Source organism: Argopecten irradians, chromosome 4 (assembly GCF_041381155.1).
Source record: "Argopecten irradians isolate NY chromosome 4, Ai_NY, whole genome shotgun sequence".
Taxonomy (NCBI): Eukaryota; Metazoa; Mollusca; class Bivalvia; order Pectinida; family Pectinidae; genus Argopecten; species Argopecten irradians.
Genome location: NC_091137.1, coordinates 45,978,231 through 46,000,680, shown reverse-complemented (window position 1 = coordinate 46,000,680; position 22,450 = coordinate 45,978,231). Strand labels below are relative to the sequence as shown.

The 22,450-nt window shown below is 32.2% G+C and overlaps 1 protein-coding gene across 1 annotated transcript in view; it reads right to left on the bottom strand.

Moving 5' to 3' along the window:
• The window catches only part of LOC138321833 (poly(rC)-binding protein 3-like), a 223,302-nt gene that overhangs the window by 7,896 nt on the left and 192,956 nt on the right, over positions 1-22,450 (bottom strand). Inside the window, exons 8-19 of the mRNA XM_069265822.1 lie at positions 17,006-17,029; positions 16,679-16,711; positions 16,166-16,303; positions 14,784-14,921; positions 12,638-12,766; positions 11,601-11,720; positions 9,968-10,006; positions 9,269-9,295; positions 6,992-7,021; positions 4,812-4,884; positions 3,927-4,104; positions 3,430-3,549 (exon numbers count right to left, since the gene is read on the bottom strand). Coding sequence (XP_069121923.1) covers positions 3,430-3,549; positions 3,927-4,104; positions 4,812-4,884; positions 6,992-7,021; positions 9,269-9,295; positions 9,968-10,006; positions 11,601-11,720; positions 12,638-12,766; positions 14,784-14,921; positions 16,166-16,303; positions 16,679-16,711; positions 17,006-17,029 — 1,049 coding nt within the window. The remainder of the gene's footprint in view (positions 1-3,429; positions 3,550-3,926; positions 4,105-4,811; positions 4,885-6,991; positions 7,022-9,268; positions 9,296-9,967; positions 10,007-11,600; positions 11,721-12,637; positions 12,767-14,783; positions 14,922-16,165; positions 16,304-16,678; positions 16,712-17,005; positions 17,030-22,450) is intronic.

Below are 22,450 nucleotides of genomic sequence, written 5' to 3'. Positions count from 1 at the left end.
CAGGTTAGTGAAACCCATATACAGCGTTGTGACTTAAAAAGCATTTGGTGAGATTACCAGGTAGCTGAAGCATTATAAAGCAAAGAACATTAATATTGAGCTTTTATTTAAAAATTTTATCAGATTTATTCACGAAAAACTAGCAAATTGATTTTTTTTGTGTAGATTCTTTTAATATCTTGTAAGATACTGTAATCCAGAAAAGAATTAAAGTATAATTTTTACGAAGGTGAGAAAATACAAAATGGGTGATGGAAAAGATGATTTCAAAATGAAAGAATAAAGAAGAATTCAACACATTGCTTTAAATTTTATTTAATTCTTCCAAATCTCTTAACACACAATAACAGTCTGAAAATAAGATAACAAGTTGCATACAACGATATCTGTCTGATAGACATAAAATAATCATTTTAACTTCGAAAGTTATCGCCCTAAAATATTAGTGCATTGGAAACAGGAGGAGACAGCATTAGAAAGCATGAAAGGAAGTCAAGCAAGAGAGGAGAGGGCAGTGAAAGGGGGTTAACTCCATTGGAATCTGCTTCTATCTATCCAGAATCTGCCCACTTTATTATCTACTCTCATAATGATTTAATTGTGCAGTTATGGTTCCTTTCCAGATCATATCAAAATGAGATGGAAGTGGCAATTTGAGTTTAATGAAGTTGCCCTGATAGTTTGCTGGAATAAGAATGTATGTTTAGGCATTCATAAGTATTTTGATTAGTTAAGTAAATCAATCAACAGAAAGCCACAAAAATGAATGCCATTCCAATTTATCCACATAAAGCAAAATGGTGCTGTTGTTAAAATGCTGAACGTATTTCCATGTAGTGTGCATAAAATGACATTGCACCTTTGTTAGAATAGAAAATAAATAAATGAAAAATATGTGATATAGAAATACACTAACATTGCAGGTATTAAGTATTAGAATAAAAAATATCAATATACAAGTAAAATCAAAATGTTTTAAAGTGCAGTGAGAGTGCTCAAGTGGGTATTTTATATTCATGAATAAATTGGCAAATTTATGTGGTGACATTCTAAGTAGAAAATATCGCAATCTTCACAAAATTGTATATGGTATTTACAAGAAGCATTGGAAATCAGAATTAGGTATTCATAATTTTTATCAATGTTATCGTAGAATTTTTTTTTATTTCAATATTTTAATTTTTAACTTAACAATCATGTCCTCATTATCATATAATTATGTAAATGTTTCTTATAAACATACCGGTAATCACACCTGAAAACACATTTAGGCTCTTCTAAATCAAAGACTAGACCAGTCCATTATGAAATTACAGGGGTGAATGCAATGACTTCACTCCCAATAGTCAAATGATATGTTATAATGCACAGAAGTCGAGAAGAAATGGAATCTAACATTATTTACAAATTCATTAATTAAAAAAAAAATGGTTAAGGAGTATATACAGTTGTAAAACATTAAAAGCAGTTAAAATATTGATTATAAATATTAATTTATTGATTAGCATTAGAATATTGATAGATAGCATTTCAATTTTTTTTAAACCACAACCTATATCTTTTATTGTACCATTTTGGTAAATTAAGTACAAAATGTTTTTATTGTCTATTGAATGACAAAAATAAATAATATATGGCAAATAACTTACTATCAAAATAAATAAATAGATAACATTATACTTAATTTTATTACTGGCTTAAGCGTGTGTTGTTTAACTTGCATCTATCATTATCTAAACCCTAAGCTTGGTTTATGAACAAAGACAACAAAATGCATAGATCTTTTAATAAATGTCAATAACAAAAACAATTGTTTATGATTTATCACATGCATAAAAATAACTGTACTTTGATTATACCCCAATCTTATATTCTAAGAGAAAAATTTTGATTTCATTTTCATCAGCTTTATTATTCAATAAGGTTGACGTTTTGTGCGACTTATTTACGGATAGTGCATATATAAATGTGCAAAAATGTCCCGAACACCAGAAAAAATAACAAAACAATGAATTATTAACTCTAGGGGTAAAGGCAGATCAGTATTTGTTATTCAGCAATTGTTCCGGTTTTTAACTACAAAATCGTTTAGAATAACAGTCATTGGCCCCTGAATATGCTACAGAACTACTCCGTTTCAAGGAAAGGAACACTTCAAACTGATAATTCAGGAGGCTCACATTTTGTATTTATATAATGTTTAAGACAGAACTTTTGGAAGATTTGCATAACTAGAAACACTTTTTTGCATTTTTTTTCTTACATCGGAAAATCAAATAGACAGATGTGAAAGACGAATACATGACATATGAGTACTGACCAATTTGATACACCTGTGCTTGGGTATATGTGAAAACATCTTACAGTAAGGATTAATTACACGTGTGTTCTGTTTAGTTACAAGTGGGACAAACACACAGGTGTTTGACAGGTGAGAAGACATGTGTAGGTGTGTGTGTGTAAACAACATATAAGGTTGATTATAACATTGAGGACATGCTGGATCACGAATTAAAAGTACGGGAAAGATAGAAGGAGGAAATGTAATTAGAAGAAGACACATAATAGAAGACGCATGTGCTCATGAACTTTACAAAAAGACACATGTGTTTATGAACTTTACAAAAAGACGCATGTGCTCATGAACTTTACAAAAAGACACATGTGCTGATGAAGTTTACAAAGGTCACATGTGCTGATGAAGTTTACAAAGGACACATGTGCTGATGAAGTTTACAAAAGACACATGTGCTGATGAATTTTACAAAAGACACATGTGCTGATGAAGTTAACAAAAGACATATGTGCTGATGAACTTTACAAAAGACACATGTGCTGATGAATTTTACAAAAGACACATGTGCTGATGAATTTTACAAAAGACACATGTGCTGATGAAGTAAATAGAAGGTATAGAGAGTATGTGTTAATTATTGAACTAAGCAGAAGACACATGTATTGATGTTCTTACAGAAGACAGGTGTGCAGGTAGAAGACACATGTGCTGGTGAAGAAAAAAAGACACATGTGCTGATGGACTAAAAAGAAGAGATGTACAGATGACATAAAAGACACATGTTCTGGTGAAGTAAAAAGAAGACGCATAGAAAAAACAGAAGACATGTGCAAGTAGTAACGAGTGAGGGCATGAAAGTAGAGAAAGTAGACAAAGAGGTGAGGGATAAGTTACCATTAATTAGTAAAATAAAAAAAACACATTTTTTTTTCTAATTCTACAATTATACAATTGAATTATTGTTAAAAGACAAAAAGAAAATACAGAAAAAAATAACCGTATTAATAAACACTGGTGGCACAAAATGTACAATAAGAGCATTAATGTGTCAGCCGCGACGACCATGCTACATTAGGCCGGCCTTAAGTCAGTAGTAAAGCTGATGCTGCTGAACCTGTTGGTGATATACACACCTGGTATTGATGAGGTACTGAGCCAGGCCGATTGTCTCCGGGGTGCCGGTGATTGTCACCTTCCTGTCCGCTGCACCGTCTTCTGCGTTCGAGATCTTGATAATAGCTCCTGACATTTGTCTATGGGAAAAAGATGCCATTAGGATTAAGAATATGCAGCCTAACTTATCTTGAACTTTGACCACACCAAAAACCCTGCTTAATATGATGTAGACTTATAAACATTATATATCCCCCATTCTTGTAGGGTTTATCTTTGCCCTAATTAATATAAAGGGCTGGATTCAATGATTTTCCATGTAATTATCCACTCCTGGGTTTCAGCTATCAACATACTATGAAACATACATGAGTTTCGGGCACTCCGATTTCCTCCCACTTTTAGATCCCTCTTAGTGATATATAAGTTGTATAACTTGTCTCTCACAATCGACGTAAAATTAATTAAGTTTATATTTCATCAAACTTCAGTATGAAATGTGAACCTGACGTTGTACCTGATTTCGTTAATCTTCTGTCCACCTCGGCCGATGATGCAGCCAATCAGGTCGTTTGGAATTGCCATCTCGTGTGACTGTTGTTGGTGGTGGCTATTTGGAATGGCCGTGTTGTTTGGTCGCTGATACGCCATCGCTGGGATACCTGGTGCCGTCATGGCGGGTATCATCCGGTGATCTGTTGTACAAAATCAGTGTTATAGATTACAAATAATTTATATTTTTACAGAGATTAATGTAGCTTATTTTTCTATTATAATCCATCTTTCCTTGAAATAATTTTCTAAAGTATCTTTAGAACAATAATTATATTTAAATAAGAAAGAGAGGTTTGAAAGTAGCAAAGCTTGCTTCTTGCTGCTTTAACTAATAAGAGCTAAACAATTTTGCAATATGGGCTCTTGGATATCTTTTTCTCAAACTCCTCACTTCTCTCCCTAAAATGGTTGTCAATATCATGGGCAACACTTAAATCACTGCAAGATCAAATGTCAATTTTTAAAGATGCTAACATTTCAACACTTGCACAAAAACCTTAATCAGTGGCCAATGAATCCATAAGTTGTCTCCCTTTGAGAGGTGAGCTTAAAAGCTGAGATAAAGATATATCAAATACATTCTAATTAAAGAAATTGCAATTATAAAATATGAAATATGGCTATTTGTCATCCATTTCTTAAGGTTAGCCTCAGTGCCATAAGTTTATCATTTTTCATCCTATTACCAATGTGATGCATCAGTTTTGATATTGAATTTCTTATGAATAACACGCTTACAAAATTTTGAAATATTTTGTAAGTAAATTTTGAAATATTTTGTAAGTAAATTTTGAAATATTTTGTAAGCTATAACTTATAAGAGTATTTTGAAATCATTTATACATACCTGGTAGTATCGTTTGTGACTGTGGAATTAAAGGTATAGCCTGACCTAGCGACAGCTGATGTAGTTTCGACAGCTGTAAATAAATAAACAAACCGTTAGTAATGTAGTCATAAAATAAACAATAAAGGAAAACAAGTCATCTTCTCCATTCTTCAATATTTCAAACAAGAAAATACATTGCATTAAGCCTATTTAAATCTTCTCCATTCTTCAATATTTCAAACAAGAAAATACATTGCATTAAGCCTATTTAAATCTTTCTATTAAATTTTTTTTATTCATACTCTTATAAAGTTTCTTCTCTTCTCTGAATTGAAATCTCAACTTTTAATGTACTATGTACAGTTTTTTGAACTATTAATAATGCTTCAGTTGTCATGGTTTTACTATATGAATAATTAATATTACATAGTCGGATATGTCTTACAAAAGCAGCATGCAGTTATCATGCAAACATTCCTGGCTAGAGTGGACCTAAAAATGATGTTCAAAAAACGAAAATATTCACAGAAATAGCCTCCATTAAATGGTTAGAAAGTTGATGGTGATGCAAGATTCATCTGTATTAAATAATTTTAAGATAAAACTCCCTGAGCTGTTTAAGCTTGAATCTTAAGACACAGTGGTGATTTTATGTTGGTCATGTTTGATTTTATTCTCGACAGATCTCATCGACAATTTTTTTTGTTTTGTGAAAATTGGTTTTATTTTTAAGTTAGCCATACTACCCACTAAAAGTCAATCATAATCCTGTATTACAGATTAGCGAAATTGATTTAATGAATAAGTCAGTACCATCGCATGATGGTCTGAGCTGCTACCATCAGAACTAAAAGGTCACCTGACATTTCGTATCAGTACATGTTCTCTGACAAGAACTTGTTTCCTGAAATCATGAAAATGACACATACTAAAGCCATATTAGTTGCTATGAAGAAGTGAAAATTACTCGCGATTCGCCATCCAATGGCCCCACAAGGGTAGTAGTTTCTGTGGCATTTAACAGTAAAAATCTCAGGTCTGCAGGACTTGATAAAAGAGCGCTCCCACTCACTAGAGTCATTTGACATTTACTCATTTCTGGACTAAAGTGCTTAACCTTTAACTGGTTTAAATCTTGTCAACTTTTTAAGAAGGTTTCAGTTAAGTACAACATATATGCCACTAGCTGCAGTTAACACTAAAGTATGCTCTTTTAAAGTATGAGGGAATTTTATCAATTCAATATGTCCAACAGGCTATGCTGATTGGGCTCGCGTTTCCATATGCTGTTTTGTTGTGGGTAAAATATTCTGCTGTGTCATGCTCTTGTCATGATAATGCACACCAGCGGTCAAATATTAAAATGGACAAATGTTAGTTGGGATGGTCTTGTTTAAAACATACAATACATCAAAACTCTACAGCATTATTCTGTGTTTGACAGCTCGTTAAATAGCATGTCTAATTGACTAATTTACAGGTGTAAAGAAAACTCTGCGAAATAAATATCTTAAAATTACATGTGTGATATTACAACTTAAATTTAATGAAAAAATGACAATTTAACAAGAAATAAAAAAAAAAAAATATGAAATGATGTGAAAATATGAGAAAATGAATGTATTGAATAAATTTGTTTGAAAAATGCCACATAAATATCCATTGTCACTAGCATGCATGATGTAGGTATGTGTAGATTATATATATATACTAAATACATGGACTCTATGGCACAGGGCCTCCAGTCAGGATATTTTTTGTTCAAGAATGAAAATAATTTTAGTGATAATTTAGAGAGAGAGAGAAAAAGCAAAACGGCCTAGCTGACCAAAGGGAGGGAACTCAACTAAGAAACTAGGTTTATAGGATATTTTCTTTCCAACATGACATTAAAACTAGATGCAGGAACAAAAGGGTCATTTCACAAATAACAGAAATAATCGGAACAACTTCTGTCCATAAAAAATTAGGAGATGTACACAAGAGTTAAATATATATACTGGGTACAGAGATAAAGTGTTCAAAACGCTAGCTTACGGCATCTACCAAACAGAAAGTCACGAAAAAGAGGTTTCAAAAGGCTGTGGAAAATATAGAATTAAGAACATCTGATACAAAAATACAAGAAGAAAATTCGGAGAGAATTTGGAGAAAAAAAAAAACATTCCAAATGCAAGCGTTTACTGGAAGTCCTTTACCATACAGTTATGATCCTGTAGACCCCACACCTGTCATGGAATAAGGAGAGAATCATCAGAAGGGTCGGGTGTAGTACAGGATTCCAATTTGGACACAACCGCACAGCTAGATCAGTCATTACTACAATTCCAACTTTGCATATTACAGTTTTCTGCCCTTGCGGGTAGGTATTGATTGTGTTTGCGAGCGTAACCTCATACTTTTTGGAGAAAATGACGTGAATTGTACCCACAAAATAGTGATGTCACAATGTATACCTATCTGCAAGGGAGCTAACTCTGTAATATGCAAAGACGAATTACCACTAGATACTATTTCAGATTTATTAATTCAAATTTTCTATATCACCTGTCATTTTTACAATACCAGCATATCTACATACTATTTCAGATACTACTAGAGCTTTAATTATCAGCTTCCATATCCTAACATGCTCTTCAATACATTCCCGACCTCACAGACTCAAAATGATTGAATGGTAAAAATTCTATCAAAGTAAAACTACAATTGAAAATTTCTTCTGTAATGGCCAAAATATCTCTAATCATATACAACAGAAACATAAACTGTAGATAAAGCAATTAATATAAATAGTGAATGTAATACCAGCCAAATAAACAAAACTGTGTAGCCCCAACCCAACCAATAGATGACTTTAAAGCTAAATCTTGGTATAAGTGGTATTCTATGGACACACTGTTGAGCTAACTACAATACATAGAACTCTTAATTTCACATGTATTTTATATAGAAATAATATAACAAAGAACTTAATGATATCATTTCATATATCAAAGAGTTTAACATTCCTCTGCTGATTTTTAAACGCCATAATCATTTATGTTGGAATATTCTGCTATAAATTTCAAACAGAGTTATCTCCCTTTTCTTATTAAACACACTAGCTTTCTAAATCATGATTGAAATAACAGATTATTCAGTTTTCCACTATGAAAACTTTCATCAAAGCACTACTTATAGTACAAACAAAATAAGTTTTTTTGGTCAGCTTTCTTGAGAATGAATTTAATTTGGTATGCTAGAATTATTATAACAAAATTTTTCTCCCTCCAGATTCAATTGTCGTTACACATTGACCACTAAAAAATACATTTAGAAGACATTTTGATAACAAATGTCTTAGAAATTTCACTTATCCAACACTTAACGCATCAAAGAAGATTCAGGCCGAATCTCGAAACATCCATTAGAAATGTACAGTGTGATAATAGATTTGTGAATCGAAGTATTTACCTGGATTGCAATCAAAGTAATATCGTCAGTGATTTGATATACCAGTATTTACATGCACAATGCTTAACGAGGTAATACAGTCACCTAATTAGTGACAGCTGATCAGATAGACACACACATGCAGAATTAGTGGTTAATATACATAGTCAGTACACTAGCCTATAGTGGTCATATAGCTGACCGACAATCCTTAACCAATTCAGAATTATGCTTTAATGAAATGTTGTATTTCAGGATTTTTTTATATATTTTTATTAATTTCATGATGTTAAGGGGAAAGCATGGAAGTGGAACACTATAATAAATAAATGATTTGATCTTGAACAGGAAAATTCATTTTTTTATATAAAGCAATGTTTTACAAATACAGAGGAAGCTGGGTAAATGACTGAACGTTGTGAGAAAGTCATTACCACTCACGCACAAGGCAGTGGTTGTTAGCTAATTGGATTAACAGATAGAGAGACGAGATGTTTTCTATATATATGAGCATTTCTCTGATCAATATTCCCCAGAGTTCTAATTGACGATATCTCTTGTATACTTTAACATCTGTATTCACTCGCGGCAGGTTATGATCATGTTTTTCCTGGCTAGATCATGTATACAAATATCTCCGTTCATAAAATAGGAAGACACAACAAATCGTTACCATGGTAACCATTGAGCAGATACCTTGACTATAAGCAATGTCTATATAATACAAATATCTACAGCAGAAATTTGACATTTAATTTTTTAAACTTTTTTTTTAAATTTTTTTTTTTATTCTTATAAGACGTTTGAACATTTTGTTTTCTCTCTAGATGTTAATGAATTTTTTTATATTCTAATTCTAAATAGTATTTTAATCATTAAGGAATTGCTAAGGAGTACCAGAAAAACGAAAGTAGAAGAATTGAGGACCGTGTAGGTCATATAGTACTAAGGAAACAATATATCCACAGGTACAGTACAGAGATAAATACAATATCTAGTACACAGGTGTATATATATAGATATACTGGAGTATAATTGTTTACCTTATTATACTGAGATTGTGGAGTAATCTAAAAGGAAAATTTGTAATAAATGAGATTAAAATTATGTGACTTTCATAACACATTGATCAATATAATTATTCAACTTAAACCATAAGATATTTTCCAAACATCTATTTTTAAAACATTTTTGGGACTGTGATTTGATTAAAGGGAAATAACTCTTATCAAAGGGAAATAACTTTTCTTTTCCATACTTAGCTGATTATTCTTCCACTAAGATATTCTTCCACTAAGATTACTATATTACCAAATTTCTTCTATTTTTTTTTAATGTTTATCAGCGTTACCTTAGTTAAATATTGGTGTTTATTTTCTTATTTTTCAGAACAAGTTCAGTAAATAAAAAACTGTGAATTTAAAAATTTTAATAATTAGAATATGGTTATGAAATCAGTGCAGGTAAGTAAGTAGCAGAAATGTGGAATATGGCTGAAAGAATTATCAGCAACGCTCAGTAGGGTTAGTAGAGAAAACTACGTGGTTATTGAAGAAAGGAAGAGTGCTCCAAAATCCTAACAGAGAACTCCTCACACAGAACAAGAAGCTTAGAGGCTACCCCTGTACTCCCGCTAACGAGTATACAGGTGTGGTTTTACACCTGTACTCTCTGCTAACGAATATACAGTTAATGTAGCATTAGATAATGCTTGTTATAGAAAGCTGTCTGGCAACAATTACCTGACTGTGTGACTCTGCGTTTTCAGGAACTGGTCGAAACTATCAATAAGAAGATGGATTTAAGAAATTGGGCGTTTCATTTATCTGCTGATATGATGTTGATAATGTGACATGTTGTTGGACATTGTGTTCAGTTATGAAAATTTTGAAGACTTGGTTGGAATTTAAAGCCAAAATTAGAAGATTGTGTCACATAGCACGTAAAATACATCCAATGGGAAGTCAAAGTATAATTACTTTAAAAAGAAATGGAAAATATTCTCAATAAGATGGTGATGATGATGATGACTTAAAGAGGCTAGAATTGGACAGGTATAAGTTAAATATGAATATTTCAATATTTCATGAAAATAATGAAATATTTCATCAAGTGTAACAAAGCATTTTATATGGTGTCATAACATAGAATAAAAATTGTTCATAAAACATCATTCTAGCCTCTCTGACACAAATGGTAGTAGGAGTTTGATATTCTATTTCTCACTTTGAAATCTGGTTAAAACTAATCCTACATAATCACACATCATTCTATCAGAGATATCTCTGATCACATAAAATCACAAGTCATCGAAAACTATTCAAGTTTAAATGATCACACTTCACACCACTCTTTATCATCCAATTAATAAAAGTAATTAATTCACTAATGGTCTACCTTAAAATGCATGCATGGTAATTGGCTTTACACACAAAATCTATATATCCTATATGATGCATCTGAAAACCTGTAACGTTTTGTAATTAAGTTAAATCAATTAATGTCTATTACCATTTTCCTACATAAATGTAACCCAGAATTACTATGATCATTATTTAACATTCACTTAAATTTCCCCTTAAGACCTCTACCCCTGAGCCAAGGGGAGGTAACTCCTCTTCCCGTAACATTGGTTGTAGCTCCTGTGATGCTAGGGAACGATTTCCCTTTGGCAGTTGGGGTAACAAAGGTACCGCCACGAAAAGCACACCAAGAGGATTTCGGGGAAACCAGGCCAAAAATGTGAAGTGTAAGTCGAAAATCATCAAAACAGACAAAATCTTTATCGAAATCAATTGATCCTATTCTCAAATTGTTTGTCATATCAATCAAGTTAAAACTGTAATCTTCAGCTATTGGCCTGGTTCTCAAGGATGGGAAGCAAGACAAAACAGGATCAAAGGCGGGTCGAAAAGACAATTTCTTTCTTCTTCAACATTTTTTAGGAATTTAATGTCAAAAATATGTTTTTTTTAATATATCTACACAATTCATCTCTCTTGAAATCAATAACTAATATTTTGTTATTAAGACTTTATTTAAAAGGATTTTAATGTCAAATATTTTTCTTTGTTCTCAACACTTTTTATTAAGGATTTAAATGTCAATAATATACATCTAATTTATCTACACAAAAGCTTGACATTTTGTCATCTCTAAAGTTTTATCTCCCTTTAAATCAATTAAATTAAGTGAAAATTTGGCTCATTAGTATAGCTTTCAATAAAATATTAAATAATTTTTCTTTTCAAGTCTGACGAAATTGTCTTGTCATGAAACGCACACATCACCACATAACATCACAAAACAAATGTATATCAATAAAAAAAAAAAGTTACATCAGGGGAAGTAACTAGGGTTTATCCTTGGTCTTACCTCTGGAGCTGGCAGTCCTATCTGGCCTTGTTGAACTGTGTATGCCTGACCCCCTGCGAAGATTACCGGAGGGACAACAGGTTTTGGACGGTATTGGATGGTAGCTCCCTTAGGGGGGGACTGTTGTGGAAGAGGAAGGAAAATACCAAAGGTTAAAGGTCACATAGACAGGAAGTATGGCTACAGTACTAGTAGATGTCAAGGACAAAAGCAGTAACCATGGAGACATTGGGAGACAGGCATAATTATTTGGTCCTCTGTATGTCGTCTGGAAAATTTGGAAAATTGAGAAATTCAAGTGAAAAATTCATGTGACTTGTGAGTAATATATAAAAGACTTGGTACAATGGGGTGTACATATACTGGGTGGATAATATATATATACAAATTTTTGGGTGTACAGTATACAAATAATGGTGTTTTTTTTTATCCGGATGTGTGTGTGAAAGGACAATTTCTTTTTCAACAGCGACATCAAAAGTTTGCTCCAGAATTCCATCATCCCGTAACATGGGTACTTTTTATCATTGACAAACTGTGCCAGTAGAACATCACCTTATATCATCCTGTTTTCAATGCCATGTGGTTCCATTTAATATCATAAACATATCATAATATAAATTATGTTCTTTTTTTTTAATCATGCAACTTTTCATCTTCAAAAAACATCGATTTATAGATTTGGAAACTTATAACTTCTGAAATCAAAGAGTAATTCAAAGCATTACAGGGGTATAGAAAATTTGCTGACATTTATATTCATTAATTCTGAATCATGGAATTATATTCATTAATTCTGAACCAATGAATTAAATGCATTAATTCTGAACCATGGAATTATATTCATTAATTCTGAACCATAAATTGATAAAGACTATTTTTTTAAACTTACGCCACATTATCAAGCCAACGTTTTTTGTTTGGAAAAACCGCAGCCATGAATTTTGTCTCAAATTTAGCCAAAAAATATTTAGCTATTAGCAGCGTTTGGAGAAAAATACGACAGTGCAGTGAGGTTCATAGAACTATGAACTTACCTCCAACATGATATTACAGATATTTCTTATACACTGTGTGATGGCGTCAGCTGTGCCTGACACGGTCACGGCACGCTCTGTGGAGTTGGGTAGCATCTCTGAAGCTACCTGTATAGAAGCACCTGTTGTCTGAAACACAGAGAGGAAAAAGAACATTTAGTAACATGGAAAACCCCTGACATTTCATAATAGACTGGTCTAGTCTTTGATTAAGAACAGCCTATATGTGTCCTCAGGGGTTTCATGTTAAATAACATGAAAAGTTTCATATAATTCAGGTATGATATACAATGTAGGCAGAAGAAGATGGCAGAAATAAGCAGTTGTTTAGTAAGACAGATAAGTGACAAAAAAAATGACACATCTTATAGAATCAATTAGAGTAACATAATCAGTTACATTGTCAAGACAAGCTTTAGATCGGCTCATCAACAAGATGAAGTGTTAATGAAAACCAAACAGTTCCCAAAGCTAGAATATACGAAAAGACATACAGCAGAAAATATAGCACCTAAGCTTGAGCTGATGAATGGTTCCGAACCAAAGAAGAGAGAAGAGTTCGAGAGTACACAACGCAATGGTGTGTATCACTGTAGAATACATGTGATCTAAATCAGACTTTAGAATATTAATGTAATGTTTCCTTTCACAATGAATTATCTCGGCAGAAGAATTATGTCCATACAGTCAGTTAGACGGTTCAAATACTGTGTGTTTTTCATTACTAGCCTAGACTTGATGTTGTGGAGTCAATTTCTTAACACACTTGCCTGTATAGAAGAAAACAGAACAGAACAGCTCGAGTAAGAAGTGATTATATCATGCAGTTAGCCTTGCTCCCTACTTGTACATTTGTGATGGAAAAACTATAGCATGTCGTGGAAAATAAATCAGTCTGCTAATTAGTGAGAATTTGAGAAAAAATTTCAAGGGATGTCCCGCTAGTTTGATATCTAACAACATCTAATGTAAATAACTTAACTCTGTAGTGATAGTGTGCTATGGGCGACGTAACAGCCGTGCAATAAATGCACAGAGGTGTATGCACCATGAATATAGTTTAAAATTTCTGTTGTTGATGCTGTGTCAAACAAGTGCATGTGTGAAACAGGTTCATGAATCTAGCAGCATATTATCTGCTGTTTCTACAGGTAGACAATCCCTCGCAAACGTTTCACCATCAACATTTTTCACACTGGGAATTATGCGACAAACATTTCGCGGCATTAGATTAGATCAGAAATGATGCAATCACACACGGTTATGAAATCCACATGGGGGGAAAGAAAGTACATATCACACAGGCCACTGACAAATGAAAAGGCATGTTGCGTAATAAAACCCTAAAGGGTGGCATAAAGAGCGAGATTATTCAGTTAGAGGTACGGATATACAGAAATCTACAGCATGTTGTAATTCAATAACCTCATATACCAGAAATTAGATCGTCGTTATATATCTCGGAGACCCTTATCCTCATAAACTTCTCGGTAGCTATTTCTTCAATTGTCAATAGTATAGTAATTCTCTGAACTCATATACAAGACCTGTATAAGAGCGCATCGCAGGAGAAAATGTACAGCATACCAAAATTATATCTATAAATCTTGATATTATGTCCATAACTTGATATAAAGTATCAAACATAAATTTTTGTTTGGTTGACTTCTTTATACCAGCTGAAATCTTCTCTGTAGGTAGTTAAGGATGTCTCATTATTTTTGGAGGCTGTGGTATATTCATGTTGTGACTCCATGTTAAAGACAAAAAACACCGAACAGCACACCTAGACTGGTCACATGATACTCAGAGCGGGGAACCAGTTGCCTCACTCCCTTTATGCTGAGTTACTAGAATCAGGAATAAGGGTATTGGGCATTTGCATATTACAGAGTTATTTGTTCTCATGGACAGGTATTGATTGTGACGTCGTGTGTTTGCAAGCGTAACGTCATACTTTTGAGAGAAATAAACGTGAATATCTCTCAAAAAATAATGCCGTCACAAGGTATACCTACCCGCAAGGGAAGTAACTCTGTAATATTATAAAATACCCTATAAACCTTAAATGTCTGAAGCATAAAATATTCTAGTATGATATAAGCTCTTTATTACTTTGAACCTTGTGTTTTATAGGAATACTTACTTCTCGGATTTCCTTGATTTTAGAACCACCTTTGCCAATAAGGGATCCGCATTGACTTGCGGGCACAACCAATCGTAATGTGACAGGGGGTTTAGGCACAGTGGGTGTATTTTGAAGATCCTGAAACATCGAAATCGCCTAGATACAAAAAATATTGCAGTTTTATAATTCTGAAATAATTTTTGAGGAAATAAAAATAAATTCCAAAATGCATGCCAAACACAATCACTCGGGCAGCAAAAGATCAGGTCTTACGATATTATTTCAATTATGTTGAACTTCATTTTGTTTTAAATTTTTTTATTGACATGATGTTATAATAAAAATGATTTAATAACAGGCAAAGTCTAAATATTTTTTTTTCTCTTTGTAAAACTTCCTAACAGGCAAAGTCTAAATATTTTTTTTTCTCTTTGTAAAACTTCAATTTAACAGAATTTAAATTCTTGTCATGTCCATTTATTTGATAAATTATTGCATATAAAATTCATTCATCTTACTAAACACAATGATACTAAGAACCTGAAAAAATAGTATTTTTTACTGAACATTTTCTCTTTTCACTTGCTTATGAATATTTTTTTGTCTTTTTAACAACCAAATCTGGTCACAATTGTAAACATTTAGGCAGTAAAATCTCCTATCTGACTGATAATTTAGGTTTGTTTCTTGTTGACACTGTGAACAGACCAAATTCATACGTTGTCATGGACACTATTGTTATGGAAACCATTGAAAGTATTGTTGCACAATTTTCTGTAAATTTAAAATCTTGGATATTCTTCACAAACAGGGTTATTATTTTCATGCACATGCTTAATTTAAAGCAGTTTTTTTTTCTCAATTCATACAGTTCACAAATATTTTTGGGAGCAAAAAAGCAGGGACATCAATTAAATTAATTTTGATTTCTTCATTTTAGAATTTTGAATGAAAATATTCACATCTTTCTTTATTTTGAATAAAAATGAAAGCATTTTTTTTTTACATAACTTTATACAAAATTTGTGAAACAGTTCATTTTATCCCATTTCATGCTAAGGGAGGTAACTCAAAACAGACAATTTGGCTCCAGGGCAAAAAGGGACGATACAATCATCTTTAATGATTAAGTATGTAGGGAAGTCAAACGTAATTTTTTAATAGTACTATTAATCTGATATAACAATCCAAATCTTTAAAAAAAATTTTGGCATGTTAAAATATTGGATTGGTACTAAAAAACTAAAACGGTCAACAAACTGTCACTGCCACATCAAACACTCTCGTTGAGTTTTTGGTCAAACATTTGTACCTGAAGTACAACTGCTTGTACTGGTTCCTTCAAATCATTGTGTGAAGTAAAAAAAATGTTGTAAAAGGGTAAAAAAATGATAACATACTTGATACGGGACCCCGCTCACCTCTTCGAACTTTTTACAGATCATTGTAAATGCTTTGTGAATGCATTCTGTTGATCCTGTGATTGTGACAATACGTTCGGGACATGACCCGTCCGATATGTTTATCTTAGCACCGCTCTGTAACAAGAAGAAAAAAAAATCACACATCATCAAAGGATATTTGACACATTTTTTCAATCGCCCTGCATTTTCAGAGGTTTCCGAGCTAAGATTACGAATCTACCAAACATCAAGACAAAATCACAACGTTAGCTCTATTCTCAGATGATTGATAATTCACACATTAGATTTCAAACTTAACTCAGTCTACTAATTTGAATCAATTATTTGTAAAATATTGATTAAAATATTCTTATACTAGAATGACAAATTTACTTTTTTATTTACTTTTTGTAAATTAGTTTCAAAATGAAAATTAACATATAGTTTCATATGCAGAGAAAAAAAAAATGAATACCGGTATATTATTTTATTATATACTTTCATACTTACATCCTCCCTGAACTTCTTAATATTATCTCCTTTCTGAAAATTGAATAGGTAGTAAAAATAAAACAAAATTCCAACACTTGAAAGAAGTATGCAGTTTACTGGTATTGATGCGTAATAAAGTTAAAATGTTGTTATATAATCATTTATAATTAATTTTTAATTAAATTCCATATTAAGAGTGTTAATTACACCAGATCTGATATTAATCTCACACAAAAGTGATAAATGTTAATTTGAATGAATCATAATATTTATCTTGATGGCAATTTTATGTCCTAAGGGGAATAACTCTTAAAACTTATTTTGTGATACTTCAGTTGTACTTGCCTTTCCTATGATACTTCCAACTTCCTGAAAATGTCAAAAATAAAAAGTATTAATTTTGATGTTGAATTCTCACATTTCATTTCAACCTGATCCATTGATATATCAACAGAGGATTTGTAAAGAGTGTATACAATTTAAGCTCACACAAGAAAACAATAGCCATGTTTATTAAGAAAAAATGCCAGGCTAAACAGGGTTCTTAATAGTAAACTCTACAATTTCAATAACTTGGAAAAAAAAAATAAAAAAAAAAAAAAAAAATAAGTAAGTAGTCCATAATGATGGCATGCAGAAATCTATATCTTATACAGCAGGGAATTTCATCAATCTTTTGAGCACATCGTTACTTTGTTTCTAAAAACCTTACCCCATCTTAAAAATAATAATAAATAAATATAAGTATGTAAATAACAAACTGTTTCTACCAGAATTTTCATAAAACGACTAATAGGCCAGTGACCCAGCTAAACGGCCAGTCGGCCACCTCTGACCTCTGACCCCTGTACCAGTGATCTTTTGTTTTATAGTTATATCTATTCATTGTCCCTCCGGCAGTAAAAACAGAACGAGAAAACGATCATGGAAGAACATACAATTATCTTCAAGCCATACACTTTAGTTTATCTTTGAAAGCCCCGCAGGTCAAAATCGGTTCAAAATTAATCAAGACACACAATAAGCCTAATTGGCCTATTTTTTCCGCCTTCATCATGTGGAAATGTTTGATATTTTTTGGCTGTAAATCTGTGCTGTTCCCGAGGGGGTATTAATGAAGATGGTCGGAGTGAATTGGCAAATCTATAATGCTTGGCTGGTTAGGGGAGAGAGAAGGCTTATCCTGGTAATCGTAGGAGGAAGTAGTAGAGTTGGAACTCAATATACCCTCACACAGAAACAGCATATCTTCCTTAATTAATCACAATGGACGTATCAATTCCGCACACAAACAGATGCTCCGATGGCGGTGGTGGTGGTGGTGGCGAAAGATGCCACATCGACATACTTTACTGATAATTCAACACATTTTTTCTTACGTTTTATAAAATATTTTTAAAGGTACAATAACGTCTACTTGTTTGAAGAAATTCATCAGAGGTACAATAACGACTTGTTTGAATTCATCAGAATTAAAATTATTTGTGACAGAAGGGTCATTTTTTTAAAGGCAAAATATCATCTACTTTTTTAATAAGATGTTAAAATTGTTTGAAGAAATTCATCAGAATTGAAATGATTTGTGATAGAAGGGTCAAACCCTATTACTGCTCAAAAGGAGTTGCTGAAGAAATAAATATTGACCAATGAATAGGTTCTAATCCTCACAAATGCAACACAATAGTTTTATTGATATATATAAACTCATTCACCCCTGGAAGTTCATAATGAACTGTTCCAGTCATTGTGTCAGAAGAGTTCAAATGTGTTTATAGGGGAGAATGAGTTTATATAGATTTAAATAGGTATATGTGATGATACCCTATTGTTTTTTTTATGATTATCTGTCAGCAGAATCAAACATATATTACAGAAAATATATAACCCTATTTATGACATATAACATGCCGTAGATCAAACTTATCATGCATCATTTTTTTTCTATAGCAGGTGAAAAGGTTACTAATGTATTGCTGAACTGAAAACCTTAATCATTGTCATTTCCTAGATATCCCTTTCATACGACATGATGTGAAGAAATTGGAGACCAGCTGGCTTCCTGTATAAAAATGATGGATAATTCAAAAGAAATCAATGCAATTTTCCTAATTATGGACAAAAATAAAAGACGAAAAACTATAGCTATCGCAGGCATATTTTTTTCAATAAACTCTGTGCTGCTGCCAGGATCAAATTTTCTTAAGTGAATTCCGTCGTTTTATAAATCAAGCTGTTGGTGGATGTTGCATGAATACCTTAATTAGAAAAATCTGACACAACGCACATAAAAATCTTTTCTTTTCCCTGTAGTAAATTACACCTGTAGGCAAAGTACAGATTGTATTTTATCACAGAGAACATGTAAATCTTCTGCTTTGGTATCTACATGTTCAAATAACAATCTGTACGATTTCCGTCAATGCTACGTAAATCATCCCGGCTCTAAACAATCCAAATTTTCTCTTTCCCTGAACTTATTTTTGACGGTGTCTACCCATATATAACAATCACCGCCCTATCTGGTGCGCTGTGAATCTTGTCATTATTATCGATATAATAAATATACTGATTTGTCTTTATTGTGATGCAAAACCTTTTATTCCACGATGACAAATTACATGTCAACGATGTAAATCATTCTTAATTTTCCAACTAAACTATAAAAGTTTGATCTACTTTTTGTACTCAATATAAATTTATGCCTGTGGTGCTTTTGAATATGATATATAAATAATATCCATCCAAATCTATGAGACCAAGGAATGTACGAAATACTCAATTTTTGTCTTTTTCTCTTTTTCTGTTGAAACATTTTGTCCCTTTTTTTTTCTTTTTTAGTTGAAACAAAGATAGTTATAGCTATCAATATTTATTAAGTTTGGATAATATTTTCAACATTTCCCTTTTGTTTGCCTTCAAACATGTGAAATCATTTTGAAAGAAAGATGCACACCGAAAATACTTTAAACCCCTACTGAATGCCTACAACTACACCAATATTGCTCTGCTTGGGGTTGTTTCTCTCCCTAACAGGTTTGTTTTTCCCAGCCCCACACATGTGTAACACAAACAGTACTTAGTAAACTGGATTTGCCAAATAGCCTGAGTTAATGACCTCCGTTTCTCTCCCGAAACATATGATCCCTTCTCACCATCATTTACTACTAACGACAATTTTTTTTCCTAATATGATATCCAAGAACAACAGATCTATTTTTTCATACACTCCCACACCACAAACAATTGAACGAAATAAATGATGATTTTTCAGAAGAAATCTTGGGATAACAAAATTGCTCAAGATTGGCAGAATCCATTATAACGAATCGTCCTAATTGGTAATATTTTTCTACGGCAGGTGAAGATCCTGTTGTTGTTATGATTTACAAGAAGAAGTTAACAATTGATGTTTATAATTTTTATATGTATATTTGTTGGTCTTTAAACAGAGGTGGTTGCTTACACAGATTTTTATTTAGTGAATGGACACCTGTATTATATGAACCTGTATGAACCTATCCTGATTGTGAAAGGACATCTGTATTATATGAACCTGTATGAACCTATCCTGATTGTGAACGGACACCTGTATCATATGAACCTGTATGTACCTCATATGAACCTGTATGTACCTATTCTGATTGTGAACGGACACCTGTATTATATGAACCTGTATGAACCTATCCTGATTGTGAACGGACACCTGTATTATATGAACCAGTATGTACCTATCTTGATAGTGAACGGACACCTGTATTATATGAACCTGTATGTACCTATCCTGTGAACACCTGTATTATATGAACCTGTATGTACCTATTCTGATTGTGAACGGACACCTGTATTATATGAACCAGTATGTACCTATCTTGATAGTGAACGGACACCTGTATTATATGAACCTGTGTGTACCCATCCTGATTGGCTGAGGGACTGTGTAGTCAGTCTACATTTGATTGACGGCAGTATACATACCTAGACAGTTTGACAACTTACAAGACAGAGATAAGATTATTTAGCAGACTACTACTGTACAACATTACATCTCTAACTTAGCTGTCTTACTTCATTATATACTTATCTCTCTATCTCTCTGTCTTTTCTCATTATACATGATCTCTCTCTTGCTCTCTTTCATCGTTATTCATCAATCTCTCTTTCTCTCCTCAATATAATCCCATCTTTCACTCGTTCTCTCATCATTTTTCATTAATCTCTCTTTCTCTCCTAAATAATAATCCCATCATTCTAGTACTCTTTAAAACTCCTATATTCATCTTTTTGTCCAGTAAAAGGATTCTATAAGAATTTCCCTTTTTTGAGATTTAATTTTTTTTTTTGTGTCAAATGATTGTAAGTAAAAACTAATTACTTTAACATATAGACTTTGTTATAACACTGTCATTTTGTGGTGTGAGCCTTAAAAATCTAGTTGGGTTCTCAATGCTTTGATGATTCTATTTTATTATGAACTTGTAATATTCCTGTGTAGAATTACACCAACAGCAAGCTGTTGCAGACCACATTCTCGGTATTAAACATTATTTATAAGTCCTACACCACAAATTCAGTCACCTGTATGAAGTTTGAAATCTTATTACAAAGTTAATCGCCACCAAAGTGACTTTGCTAAGAACTTTATCCACAAACTTGTGGATAGGTAATTTCATACAATTCATACAGATTATACTTTAATGTAAGCAGCTTTGCATAAGCTTGCTCCACAAGTACATGAGTGGTCACATATTTTTTTTCAAAAATAAATAACAATACTAAATTTTGTTTACACTGTATTAAGATTTCAATATGTAATGTGTCCATTAGAAAATCACAGATTGTCAATTCTAAATTTCTGAATTATTGTACAAATTGTCTTAAGATTTTAATATGTAACATCAATTAGAATATCACAGAATGGCAATTTTTTTATTTCTGAATTATCGTTCAAATTTCTTAATCTGAATTATCGTACAAATTTCTGAATTATCGTATAAATATCTTAATTATCGTACAAATTTATGAATTATCTGCAAACGGCAAAGTGGTAAATTATTCACTTTCATAAATGATTTCAATTCTTTGGTTCAGGATAAAAATAAACGAATACAGACGAAAACACATATTTCAATATGAAACCAGCACCACTGACAAATTTTCAAATGTTTTCCGTCTTGTGCGGAGATTTCTTATCGCCTGAACTAATGAAATATTCTACAATATCACTAATAAGGTTTGATGTTTGTTGGTAAGAACAAGGAAGTCGGGTTTGTCTGTAAGAATCGAGTGATCATTCTTCTATTAAATTTTGTTTACCAGTCTTCAACATTTGAAAAGATTGAGGAAACACAGCACAGACAAATCAAATTATATGAAAATTCTGTACTGTATTATATTTATTAAATTATCTACGGAGGCAAATTGACATGTTTATATTTTTATTATTTTTTTATTTTTTTAAATCTGCAGTATTAGATCACCCCCCCCATCCTCCACCACCACCCTTCAACCTGTTGTATTACAAATATACATGTTTACTACAGCTTCCGTCATTTTCAGTATAACTTAAAAAAATTCTACTCTATATTTAATAGAGATCTTTGTAGAATTTTTTATTTTCACCTATATTGGGAGTAATTTATATCATTTTTATTCATATATATATATATATCTATAGATATTTCAGATTGTTTATATGATATATGTAGATCACGTCATATGCATGGTTGGGGCCTTTTGGTAACACATCGGCCCGTGTTCCATAACATACATGAACATGAGGCTAAATTCTAG